Here is a 13,376-nt window from a genome sequence, read left to right on the forward strand (position 1 = left end):
GATAGACTTTTGTTAACCAAAAGTCTTCAGGGTGTTTACATAGACTCAATCACAATCACGATTTAATTGAATTGTGGGACAGGGGCTAAATGGCTGTTCCAAAGTCAGATGTAGAATATTTAAGGAACTCCATTACATATTTGTGCAGCAGAGTACACTCTGGATTTGTAAGGGGAGGAGAAACCTGTTATGTTTTTATTAAAGACAGAAGATTAGAATGACATAATTCTTTCCCAAAATAATTCTGCCTGTATTGAACAAATTCTTGCGTCAGATGTATCTCATGAGGTCCCTGACTTTTCCAGAAAAGCAAGATAAAAGGCCGTGAATACACAAACATCAAATATTCCTTATCGGACCTGACGTGTGGAGGAGATCAGAGTCCTTTCCCACCCTGCACACCCAACCCAGCATGCACCGAGTAAGTACATCTACTCTTCATAATTTTATAATATCCCCACTCCTGCTGTAAGGGTGTAATTCAAGCATGTCTTAACTCTTTGCTCCCACTGGTTATATAAGATTGACTAGAGGTTGAAGTGGATGGTTTATTTTAACTCTGATCTGAGCTTGAATGCAGCACAGACTAATGAGAGGGAAATGCATCTTTTGTACTGGCTACAGGAGTTCAAAGGGAAATGAGTTTGAATCGCAAACCGTAATGAAGGTTGGAGAAATGTAATATCATGTGGTGCATTACGAGATCCCCTTCTGAAGCTGAGGCAAAATAGAAGCAGCTTTACTTCATAGACAGGATCTTTAGGCTTTGGGTCATCCAGACTCGCAACATTGGCTCTATTAGAGTCATAGAGCAATACAGCACAAAACCATGCTGACCATGGTGCCTTTTACTAGCCCCACTGCCCGCATTTGGCCCCTATCCCTCTAATCCTTACCAATCCATACACTTATCCAAATGCTTTTTAAACGTTGCTATTGAGCCTGTCTCAACCACTTTCTCTGGCAGTTCATTTGATATATGCTCTACTCTGAATAAAGAAGTTGCCCCTCAAGTCCCCTTTACATCTTTCCCCTCTCACTTAAACCTATTGTTCCTCAATACTCCTCAGGGCACTCCCTTCCACTGTACAAGTCCTGCCCTGATTTGACTTACCAAAATGCAACATCTAACACTTATCTGTATTGAAATCCATTTGCCAATCCTCGGCCCGCTTCCCTAACTGATCAAGATCCCCCTGTAATTTTCCTTCGCTGTCAACGATACCTCCTAATTTAGTATCATCTGCAAACTTACTAACCATGCCTTGTGCATTCACATCCAAATCATTTATAATAGTAACATAACAAGGGACGAAACAGATCGATGAAAGACACCACTAGTCACAGGTCCCCAGTCCAAGAAACAATCTTCAACCATCGCCCTCTGCTTCCTACCATCAGACCTGCTGAGATTTTCCAGCATTTTCTGTTATTTCAGACTCCAGTATCCACAGTACTTTGCCTTTATTAATGTACGATTGTCACCACCATTAGACTAGTAACACTGGTATCTGTATCTAGCCTTTCTCGAAACTGGAAGTGTGTATGCTTCCCTGAACCTAGCCAGGGTAATCACCGACTATAACACTGGGGACCTGTAATTTCTAACTTGCATGCCCACTCAAATCACAATGAAATATATTGATCCAGAGTTTTCTGTTGAAATAACAGCAAGAGTAATGGGCTCTCACTATTATTTATGGGCAAATGTAAAGCAGCTTCAGGCAAACACAGGGTCAAATGTAAATATCTAAAAGTTGCTGCAGAATTGTACCACATGACTGTTGGCTTTGGGAAAGCAGCTTTGTGTTCTCAACCTTGTCAATTTTAGCTACAACTTGTTTTATTTGCCCATTAAACTTGCAGCAGAAAGTTAAGTCTAATTAAGTGTAATTATCTTTTTTAATGATGTGATAAGTGTTATTGGCTGCCAGTGCTAAAAATACACTATTACAAGTGTGGAGTCTCATTCCATCAGGTTTTTAATTTTTGGGGAAGATTATAAAAGTTTATTCCCCCTTTATTGTCTTTCTTTCAATCCATTCTTACTTTCTATCCCTATTTCTCTTTCTGTAACTGTTGAATTCGCCCCCATTAATTCATCCTCCTCAGCTCCTTTTGTTTATTTCTCATTCTTGGTTAAGAACATAAGAACATAACATAAGAAATAGGAGCAGGAGTAGGCCATCTAGCCCTTCGAGCCTGCCCCGCCATTCAATAAGATCATGGCTGATCTGTCGTGGCTCAGTTCCACATTCCCGCCCTCTCCCCATAACCCTTAATCCCCTCGCTTATCAAAAACCCATCAACCCGCGTCTTAAAAATATTTAGCGAGGTAGCCTCCACCACTTCAACGGGCAGAGAATTCCAGAGATTCACCACCCTTTGAGTGAAGAAGTTCCTCCTCAACTCCGTTCTAAACAGCTCCCCCCTTTATCTTGAGGCTGTGCCCCCTAGTCCTACTGTCCTTTGAGTGGGAAGAGTCTCTCCACCTCTATCCTATCCATCCCATTCATCATCTTATACGTCTCAATGAGATCTCCCCTCATTCTTCTAAACTCTAACGAGTACAAGCCTAGTTTATTCATCCTCTCATAGCTCAAGCCCCTCAACTCCGGTATCAGCCTAGTAAACCTCCTCTGCACTCCCTCCAAGGCCAAAATATCCTTGCGTAAGTGCGGTGACCAAAGCTGCACACAGTACTCCAGCTGCGGCCTCACCAATGCCCTATACAGCTGCAGCAAGACCTCCCTACTTTTATATTCAATCCCCCTCACGATGAAGACCAGCATCCCATTAGCCTTCCTGACCACCTGCTGCACCTGCAGGCTGGGTTTTTGCGACTCATGCACAAGGACCCCGAGGTCCCTCTGCACCGTCGTCTGCTGCAGTTTTTCGCCACGTAAGTAATAGTCCTTCCTACCATTATTCCTACCAAAGTGGACCACCTCACACTTGCCAACGCTAATTCCATTTGCCAGTTCCTGGCCCATTCGCCCAGCCTATCTAGATCCTTCTGCAGACTCTCCACACCCTCCGCGCAATTTGCAGTTCCACCAATCTTGGTGTCATCAGCAAATTTCGACACCATACACTCGGCTCCCTCCTCCAGATCATCTATATAAATGGTGAATAGCTGAGGCCCCGGCACTGACCCCTGGGGTACTTCACTAGTCACCAACCACCAATCCGAATAGCACCCATTAACCCCCACCCTCTGCCTCCTATTTGACAACCAATCCTCTATCCACGCTAACACCCTACCCCCAACTCCGTGCTCCCTTACCTTCTGCAATAACCTCTTGAGGTACCTTGTCAAACGCCTTCTGAAAATCAAGAAAGACCACATCCACCGGCTCTCCTCTATCCACCGCCCTAGACACATCCTCATAGAACTCCAATAAATTTGTCAGACACGACTTCCCCTTAACGAAACCGTGCTGCGTCTGCTCTATCAAGCAATTCCCCTCAGGAGATACCCTGTTGATTTGAAATTTCAGATGCCCTTTTCTTTTGTTGTGCCATTGTCAGCTCATTTCCAGCAATCTTCTGGGCAAAACTATTCTGAGCTGAAAGGTGCAGGGCAACTCTCTCAAATGGCAGATGCCCTGTTAACAACAAATTTTGACCTTTTTATCTCCTTGGCGTGTCAAAACAGAAATTGATTTTAGGTTTATTTAAGCTTTAAAATCTTTACCTGTGCTGAAAAGGTACATGGCGTTGGGGGTGAGTAATGATGCTGCAGTGCATGTAATTTATTGGGGCTCTTAAATAAATATCACTAGAGTACTGTATCACGTGGATGAGACAGCTTTTATCTGATTACTCTCGGGGGTTGAGCTATGAGGAGAGGCTGAATAAACTGGGCTTGTACTCGTTAGAGTTTAGAAGAATGAGGGGAGATCTCATTGAGACGTATAAGATGATGAATGGGATGGATAGGATAGAGGTGGAAAGACTCTTCCCGCTCAGAAAAGACAGTAGGACTAGGGGGCACAGCCTCAAGATAAAAGGGGGGCGGTTTAGAACGGAGTTGAGGAGGAACTTCTTCACTCAAAGGGTGGTGAATCTCTGGAATTCTCTGCCCGTTGAAGTGGTGGAGGCTGCCTCGTTAAATATTTTTAAGACGCGGGTTGATGGGTTTTTGATAAGAGAGGGGATTAAGGGTTATGGGGAGAGGGCGGGAAAGTGGAACTGAGCAGCGACAGATCAGCCATGATCTTATTGAATGGCGGGGCAGGCTCGAAGGGCTAGATGGCCTACTCCTGCTCCTATTTCTTATGTTCTTATGTCCTGTTTGTACTTGGTTTTAAATGCTTTATTTAGGTTGATTTTCTGTAGTGTGGGGGCGAAGGGTGATTATTTGTATTTGGTTCAAACATGTAAATGGTCCTATGATTCCACAGGGAGTGCACTAATTCCATGGCTCATAATGGGAGTTCTCATGAGATGAAAAATTCCCATCATAGGAACAGTGCTGTCCTGCTGATTAGACTCTCGGTAAAGTGAGCTGGGGAAAAGTATCGAATTGTGGTGTCAAATGCATTTGCTGACTTAATCTCTCAGCGATCAATTTAAGGAAAATATTGCGAGCGAAATTGGAATGCTTTTTTTAATGGAAATGTTTGGTATCGTAATTTCATTTTGTTAACATCCTGCAATACTGTTTGTCAAGGAATTATTGAAAATGATGCCTGGTTGTGTCCTCTTCGTAGCAACATGCTGTAGTTAAGAAATAAAACCAATCCTGAACTATAGCATTGTTTTAATTCGTATATTTTACCAATGTTATTGTGATGAGGACTGTGTTAATAACACCTGCACAAAATCAGGTATTATTGTTGTAATAATTTAGTGCCACAATGTTGTTAAGATTGTACTTAGCAATATTACTGTGCAAAATGACATTGCATGCATTTAATACCACAGAAGTAGTGGATGAATATTTATAATACCAGTGGTCAGGAATGCATTAATGGATTGTCTTATGATATGGTGGCAATGAATTAGCTTTCTAGTTCGTAACCACATGCTGATTTTGAATGAAGAATTCCTGAATGTGTGGTGCAGTGAAAATTGCAGTGAAACGTTAGTTGTGATCTTGTGATGGTTTTCTGTACTAAATCTCTCCCCCCACCCCCACATGAGCTCCAAAGGGTGTCACACATTATAGATGATACCTGCTGTATATAATGACAGTGCAATGTTGTGTTACTAGTGTTTATGTAGTTGTTTTCTCTGGGATAAAGTGCAGCTCCTGCAGGTGCAGGTACCAACCACAAGTAAAACCAATCTGTTGCTACAAATCCAGACACAGCTGGAGTTGAGACAAATTATTAGTTTAGTGTTGGGGTATGGAGTTTGTACCCCAACTGTTTTTCTCTCACAGAATCATGTGTGTAGAGGGAGATGGATGGTAAGATGGACCAACAAAGACCCAGGGACTGGTTATGATAGCGGTGTGTACACACTCAGTGGTGAACATATTTTACTCAACACTATCTTCTGGTGCAGGATGAAAGATGAGGGTGGTCGTATCTATGAAAACGTTGGCTTGATGCAGGCGCAAAAGGGCCACAGATGAGATGATGCCAGGGTGTTACAGAATACAAAAGGTAAGATTTATACTACTTATCTCCCCTGTTGAATAAAACGATGCTTATTGACTTGCCTTTCAAATCTCCTGAGCAGGTGTCCCCAAGGTGGGATGGAGGGTACAACAAATAAAACCTTCAACTTTTGCAATGTAAAAATGCTTCCTTTCTTCAGAAGATATTGACTCCTGACTGGGCTATAGATCCTCAGGCAGGAAGAGCCACTAATCACCTCCTCCCATCGTGTGGGACATCAAATCTAACCTTAATCCTGTGCTCTTCCAAACGTGAGCATTTGCTTAAAAAATGTAATTGAAAACTGATATGGAGCAGGAGCCTTGTTTGTTCATTCCCCCTCTGAGCCATGGATCAGTTATACAGCTGTATTCGCTATGTAGCTGAGAGCAGCTCATTTGACAGTTACATACCCCATTGAGACTGATAGCTTTAAAACAAAGAATTCAATTCCCAGTGACTAATTTAAATGGATTATGCAAAGATTTCAAATTAAGACTTTTACCGTACCAACTAATCATCTAGTAAGTAACTAATACTCTAAAGCACACAAAGTTGATCTTTATTAATGTTTTAATGCAACTGATAACCTTTGCTGCATGCATATATATTATAACAAACATGCCCACCACAGCATTACAGTATTTATAGTGAACAAGCCAAAGCCACTCCCAGCTTCCAATGTCTCCCCATTTACCAAATCGTAAAGTTGTGACCGTCGCAAAGCTGTTTCCTCTATTTCCAGACTGATTACTGGGATAAGATTTATCCTGATTTTATTTCCCCTCAGCCTTGGCAGAGCAATTCTCCCAGATGTTTTTAGATTGCTATAGGATGTGTCTTCAGCCAGAGATCATCCTTCCCACATTCTGCCCAGGTAACTGGTGAGAATTCTCAGCAGCTTCTCTCTGCTGACCACATCAGCATTCTAGTCTGAGAGACCTTTCTCCATCTCTCCTTTCTTAAGGTCTAAAACTTTCCAGACTGGAAGTCTTTTTACACTTTACTCCCAGTGAGTCTCAACGTGAACTCCTCTGTCCTCACAGTAACCAAATTACCCAGGCTTCTTGTTGGACAGAATCTAAAGCTGATTTCCACCACCTTCATTCCCCTGTTTAACCCTCCAGTAAAGAGACTGTCCCAAGATGACATCACCGTATAAAATATTGTATCCTTAACATAGTTAAAAACTGAACCTGGTTGTCCTTCTGTTCTATAGGGTTGAGTATCAGGTCACTTACCAAATCAGCAGAGAATCTCACATGATTTGTAAATCATGTTTTGTTTTATTTTATCTGTGTACTAGCACAGTGAAGTTTACATTATTACTGGTATGTTTTGAAGGATGGGCATTGAAATTTCCTCTTATGCTTATGATGACAGCTGTTGGTTTAAGGTGATTGAGCTTGGCTGCTCTTGTGTCTCTCCAGTAACCAGCTAAGAAGGGCAATTTGTAAGAACAGAGCAGAGCTCTGGTCCAACTTTGTGCAGTGCCTCATTACAATCTCACCATATTTCTCAGCCACAGGGATGACTCTTCTCAGCAATTTCACAAGTTATGATTTTCTTTTCTAAAGATGCTAACTACAGTGTGGGTTAGACAATTAGAACAGCAGATCCCAAAAACTGATCCTGACAACATTATAGGTGTGTGTTAAAATCAAGGTTACGTTACTGGTTTAGTAATCCAGAGGCCTGGCCTAGTGATCCTGAGACATGTTCAAATTCCAGCAGTGGTTAGCGCTGCTGCTTCTCAGCGCTAGGGACTTGGGTTCAATTCCCAACTTGGATCTGTGTGGAGTGCTCCAGGTTTCCCCCCACAGACTGAAAGATCTGTTCGTTAGGTGCATTGACCCGAACAGGTGCAGGAATGTGGCGAATGCCATAGTAACTTCACAGCAGCGTTAATGTAAGCCTTACTTGCGACTAATAAATAAACTTTTACTTTTTACCCTGAATTTTATTTCAATGAAATCTGCAATAAGGATCGATAATAGTGAATATGGAATGACTTAGCTGGTTCACTAACGTCCTTTAGGGAAGGAAATCTAACATCATTGTATGGTCTGTATGTCACTCCAAGTCCACAGCAATGTGGTTGACCCTTAACCATCCTCTGACAAGACACTCCATGTTTCAAGGACATGACTCACCATCATTTTCTTAAGGGCAATCCAAGATGGTCAATTAATGCTGGATGGCTGGGTGATGCCCATATTTCATGATTGAATAAATACAAAGTTTGTTCTCAAAGAATTCATCTTTCTTTTATTAAATGCATAATAAGCACATTTTAGATGAATCCAAGTATCACGAGTCAGTATTGATTCAGTAATAGTTGTTTGAATACAATGGCCACAAATTGAAACGCAACTTTTCTGTCTCTCCAATTGTATTCCGTTATTGGGTAAGTACTTAAGTGAAATCGGCTCCGTGCTTCAAACATATGCAGAGCTTTGTTTAAAAATTATTTTTAAATTGATTTTTTTATTCCTCCCTCAGGAACAAGCGAGGTGGCTGTGAAAATCAGAGGCAAAATGAAAACACGTCAGGTGTGAGTGGGATGTAAAATGACCGTCGAAGGCTTAGTCCAGAGTATTGTGGAACTTTTCCTCTTCCCACCCCTCCCCGATCTAAACACTAAGTGAACGGTAACCATCGTCATTAGTCAGCAAAAAACGTTCTGTGCTATAAAATGAAGCATCACCCACACTTTATATCATTTGCTTTTCAGTGTTTTACTGACGTGAAACCCAAGTGCCTTTTTTTACAGTCACAGCCTCTCTGCAGTCATTTTTACTTCACATACTTGAACTCATTTTAATTCTTTGTTTAAATGCAGAATAGTTAAAAAGAAACCCGGTGACGTTGAGTAGAAAATCATACATTAATGTGGATCTTGAAAGAATAGTTTGCTTTTAGCAACAAGTCCCATAACAATGACGTAGACATTGAGTGTTGTGTTGTACATTTGCCTTTCCTTGTTTTTTTACTATTAACAGCTTAAAAAAAAAGGGATTGTTGGAATTTGCACACGGGATGTTCCCTTCTCTTTCCTCCTCTCCCTGTTAAGTTGCTGAAAGTATTGAGGCTTTTTAAAAACTTTAAACTCATGTCTTTGTAAGAAAAAGATTCACTGGCCATAGCCTCGCTGTTAGGTTGATACTGTGTTGGAGATTAGATGTGTGCTATCCCTCAGTGTTTGTTGTTTCACATCGGGCATTTTTAAATTCATTTTTATTCTGTGCCAAGAAGATTGTTCTCCTGGGTAATAATGAGAGAATTCAGCAGCCTCAGTCCAGTTGAGCTCTGAATGTAGGACCTGCTCACTAGGCAACTGGACATTGAGAGATTACGGTTCCATTTATATCCCTCAAAGCAACAGCTTGAGCTGACCAATTTGACTGTCTTTGGTCTGTAACAGTTCATTCTTTCAGTATTCAGAGTAAGACAAGTTGTAGGTCTGGGATAGTCAAGGGTGTGCCAATCTCCTGTAAAAGATCTTGAGCCAGAAACAAGTGATCTTCCTCTGCCATGCCTGTAAAATTCGATGCCTGCCTACATGTTCCCACCACCAAACCTGCCACCCGCCCCATCCACACACATGCAGCTCTGTTAACCTGAGTTTCTCTCCATTTGATATGGGTTACAACATGTGCACGTTCCGCATAAGGTAGTTGAGTCATGAAAAGACGTACTATTTTGGTTTAAACATGTTATATGTAAATTTAGATGTTATGTTCTTTGCACTTTTATATGAAACTCTACTTTTAAGCCCTCCGTGGGGCACAAATTAACATGTTCAACAGAATGTTGAATTTCTAATGTTCAAGGAGATAATGGATTAAGGATAAATATACTTTGGAAACTAAACTCCCTGAGCACGGCACAACTATGCTTGGTAGTTTCTTGAAACTTGGGAAAGGCAGCTTTGACAAAGGGTCATCTGGATTCAAAATGTCAGCTCTTTTCTCTCCTTACTGATGCTGCCAGGCCTGCAGAGATTTTCCAGCATTTTCTCTTTTGGGTTGGGAAAGGCAAGGTTGCCACACTCTGGTAGCTTGTGGCACTAGAGTTTAAAATGCCCACCAGAGCTCAAGGTGCAGCGCAGTTACAAGAGGAAAAAAATCCTTTTGTCCCATTTAAGGAGAGGTGAGAAATAAAAGTCAGGGCAAGAAGGACCTTTTTTGAGCCAAATGCAGTTGAAATCAATAGAGAGGAGTGGACCAAAATCCTCATCCTCTGCACGTCTATTCCTGACAACACCGACCTCTATTCCAAGTTACGAATAAGCAAGCCTGTGCATTCCTAACCAAAACTCTCCTGGGTCTCCTGTAACCATGTTTGGGTACAGATGGTGCTACCTTCCCCTGCTTCCTCCTAAATAGAATTTTGTTCTAGAACCATATACATTTGTAGGACAGTCTGCCAATAAGCCAAATCCCAAGCACAAAATGCATGGAGGGAGAAACAGTTAATGTTCAGATTCTAGTGAGACTCTTAAGCTGCTGAAGCAGATTTAAGGTTTTAGGGGTAAATGGGGAAAAATAGAAGAGGGTAAGCTACTTGATTAGACCGTGTTAAATCTGACATAGCTAAAGTAACCTTAAGGGAGCAGGTGATTCATTGTAATTTCTTGCATTTGGACTTCTATGTGAGAAAGGATTAAATGGGAAATGAGAAAATTGCTATGTCCACTATAATAGTGCCAGGAGCATAACTGTCAAAAACCACTACAAGAACCATTGTTTGGCCTGGGCTTTAAAAAAAATCAGGAACAGGCTCAAACACATGATTAAGTAGTGTCTCCAGAGAGTGGTGTGTAAGCAGAATTTTCCAATGTGCAAATGATACTTTTGAACCATTGTCCTAGTATTTTAGTCTACGTGCCAAATCTATTGTTAAATTGACAGGATGCATGAGCTCTGTTCCACCCATCCTGCCCTCTGCTGGCCGCATTCTGCAGGTAGCTTGCCCCCCCCAGCAGTGATGCCTGTGACCCGGATCATCATCCTGTGAGGCTGCTGTATCAGTCTGCAGCTAAATATGCTGAGGATATCAAAAGAATTTTGAAATTTGAAATAGGAATCTAAATATTAGCATTTGCAGTAAACTCGACGGAGTCAATTTTCCCTAAAACGGTTTATGTGAAACTTTTTAGATGTCTGAAATGTGACGTTGTATTCTATTGACTGGAGTTGTTTGGAGGATTTTATGCTTGAATCAGGATTTTGTGATATTTTTGTGTCATTATCAATCCTTTATTTCCTCCTGCCCTCTCAATTTCCTCACCACCTGTAACTGAATAGCCTGAGGGGGGAGTGGTTTTGTGACCCACTCCCAGGCCTCTACCATTAGACAAACTGCGAGAAGCCATGTGAGAGCACCCCAGCAATGAGTATCCTTCCTCGGTATGCCTGTTGCTTCCTAGCCTCCAGCTATGTGGAGGATTCTGGCCTCTGCTCTTCTCCTTGTGCCAACGTGCCAGTCACCAGGAAGTCCTGGCCTGGGAATGAACTCACGTTCTTCATGTTGGTGCTCTAACGCATGCCACCATTACATAGTGACTCCGTGTTTTATAGCTGAGCATTAATTAGGGAGTCTTCATAAGTTTGGAATTCTGCGCATGGTTCATGAATGTGTTTATCTGGAGCTGATTTTCTTGGTAATGAGCTTTCAACTTCACAACACTTAAACTCAATAGATAATATAAAAAGAAGCTGGGGGTGTGGAGGGGAGATTAACTTTAGAAAGTTCTGGATGTAACCAGTTGGCCTTTTAATGTGAATTGAATTGCTCTATTGCTTCAGATTATTACATGGGCTGTTTGTTCACCTGCAGAATCACAAATTGAATAACCCATTGTAGATGATCAGAATAAGGGTGCAATGACTATAAGTGACATCTGCTTTCTATTATCCATCCGATAATTTCACATTTTGTCAAAGTACACACCATTCAGATGTCTAGTTTATGTACAGACACCATAAATGATTTTCCTATATTTATAAAAGTATATAAGGGTGGTAGTCAATTTCTTTTTTTGCTAGTCATGCTGTGATTTTAAAGCTCCATAAGCTGATATCAGAGTATAAATGTATTTGTAATGTATCAGATCAAAAATTAGAAATAAAGTCATTTTATATAAGCTGAGTATCAGTTTTTCATTTGTTCTCTCCCCGTTGCTTCTGGAGTCGCTGTCCAGGAAGTGGGGACTGATAATGTGATACATGTGCACTTCAAGTTATCCTGTAAAACTCAAATGAATAGTCACAGATTTGAATTTAGGTTGGCGTGAATTTGCTATTTGCTTCCGGCACACGAGGAATGCTCCTCCTGTTCAAACATTTCAATCTGCATTGTTCCTTCAAAGGAATAACATCTTCCTTCTGCTCATATATTCGAGGCTCTGGGAGAGAATGAGGAAGAGCCTAATGTAAAACTCCTTTCCTACTGGATTAATCCTCCTCAAAGCTTTGGAAAACAAAAGTTAGCATTGCCTAACCACGGTTTTACATTCCTGCTTCTCAACTGAAAGATCTTCTCGGGATAAATATAATGATGATGCATGTGAGGGGAATCCTTTGACAGTCCTAGTCCTGAGGATATGTTGGGTACTTGATCTGACCGAGGAATGTTAACAAGTAAGTAAATTCCTGGACTCACTTGAGGGGAAAATAAATTTCCTTTCAATTCTAGGTAAATCAAGATGTGCACTGACTTATACATGACTCCTCTGTATTTCTGCATTAAAAGATGTCGGAAGATTTCGGGTTAGGTTGATTTGACATGCTAAACTTCCCCTTGGTGTCGGGGGATTAGTAGGGTAAATAGGTAGGATTACAGGGATAGGACCTGGGTGGGATTGTTGTCGGTACAGTCTCGATGGGCCAAATGGCCATCTCCTGCATTGTAGGGATTCTGAAGTTCCATAGAGACAGTGACAAACATTTTCAAGGTTCTGTAAACACTTAAGCTTTCTGAATAAGTTTTCATAAGTAATAAGAAATTGAGATTAATGAATAAATATGCAGTATGGAACTGATTCATACAGACATGCAAGACCTGATCTCCCCACACATCCATGGTAGAGAAAACCTCTGTACCTGATTGCCATCTAGTGCTGTTTGCTGAGAGTGTGAATGTGAAATTACGTAGCACAGGATTGAGGCTCCATAGCTAAGCACACTGCCAACATTTGTCAATCTACTTAAGCAAGGTTACCAAATCCTGCTGGTACTCATTGACTCATTGCTGCAATACAACTTGATGCCTTCAGGAGAGGAGAGAAATGAATATAATCAATCTAATTTCTACCTCATTACACCACAGGTGCCAGCAGCTGTCTTCACTCATTTTCTACCACCCAGGAGTCGCTGCTTTCTAAATAATTTGTTGTACCTTCTTAAATCCTCCATGTCTTACATGACAGTAAACTTACTCTCCCCAACGCCTAACTCAATTCCAATGCGATCAGTCACTGTTTGAAAGTAGCTTTCTCCCCTGATAATGCCCTGGAAAGTAAATCATTTGCATATATTAGTGGAATATTTAGCCCTTAACTCATTCAATCAGCTCAATTTGACTCGCTTTGATCCATTTCCCTTGAAGCCCTTGCTAACAGCAATCTGTAGTTCTAGTGTTTACAGCCTTTGGAGGAACAACATTCCAAAGTTCCACCATAACTTGTAGAAAGAAAATCCTCTTGAATGTTAACAAGGAATCTTTTGACAAATTTGGATTGTTTATTATAACTCGGAGTCTCTA

General features: G+C 41.2%; 1 protein-coding gene across 1 annotated transcript in view; it reads left to right on the forward strand.

Annotated features, from left to right (window-relative positions):
* The window catches only part of ptpn11a (protein tyrosine phosphatase non-receptor type 11a), a 67,208-nt gene extending 55,446 nt beyond the window's left edge, over positions 1-11,762 (forward strand). The window contains exons 14-16 of the mRNA XM_080208130.1: positions 306-421; positions 5,515-5,615; positions 8,112-11,762. Coding sequence (XP_080064256.1) covers positions 306-421; positions 5,515-5,584 — 186 coding nt within the window. The 3' untranslated portion in view covers positions 5,585-5,615; positions 8,112-11,762. The remainder of the gene's footprint in view (positions 1-305; positions 422-5,514; positions 5,616-8,111) is intronic.
* The last annotated feature ends 1,614 nt before the right edge of the window (positions 11,763-13,376 follow it).

Source organism: Carcharhinus amblyrhynchos, chromosome 20 (assembly GCF_965287045.1).
Source record: "Carcharhinus amblyrhynchos chromosome 20, sCarAmb.v2.hapA, whole genome shotgun sequence".
Classification (NCBI taxonomy): domain Eukaryota; kingdom Metazoa; phylum Chordata; class Chondrichthyes; order Carcharhiniformes; family Carcharhinidae; genus Carcharhinus; species Carcharhinus amblyrhynchos.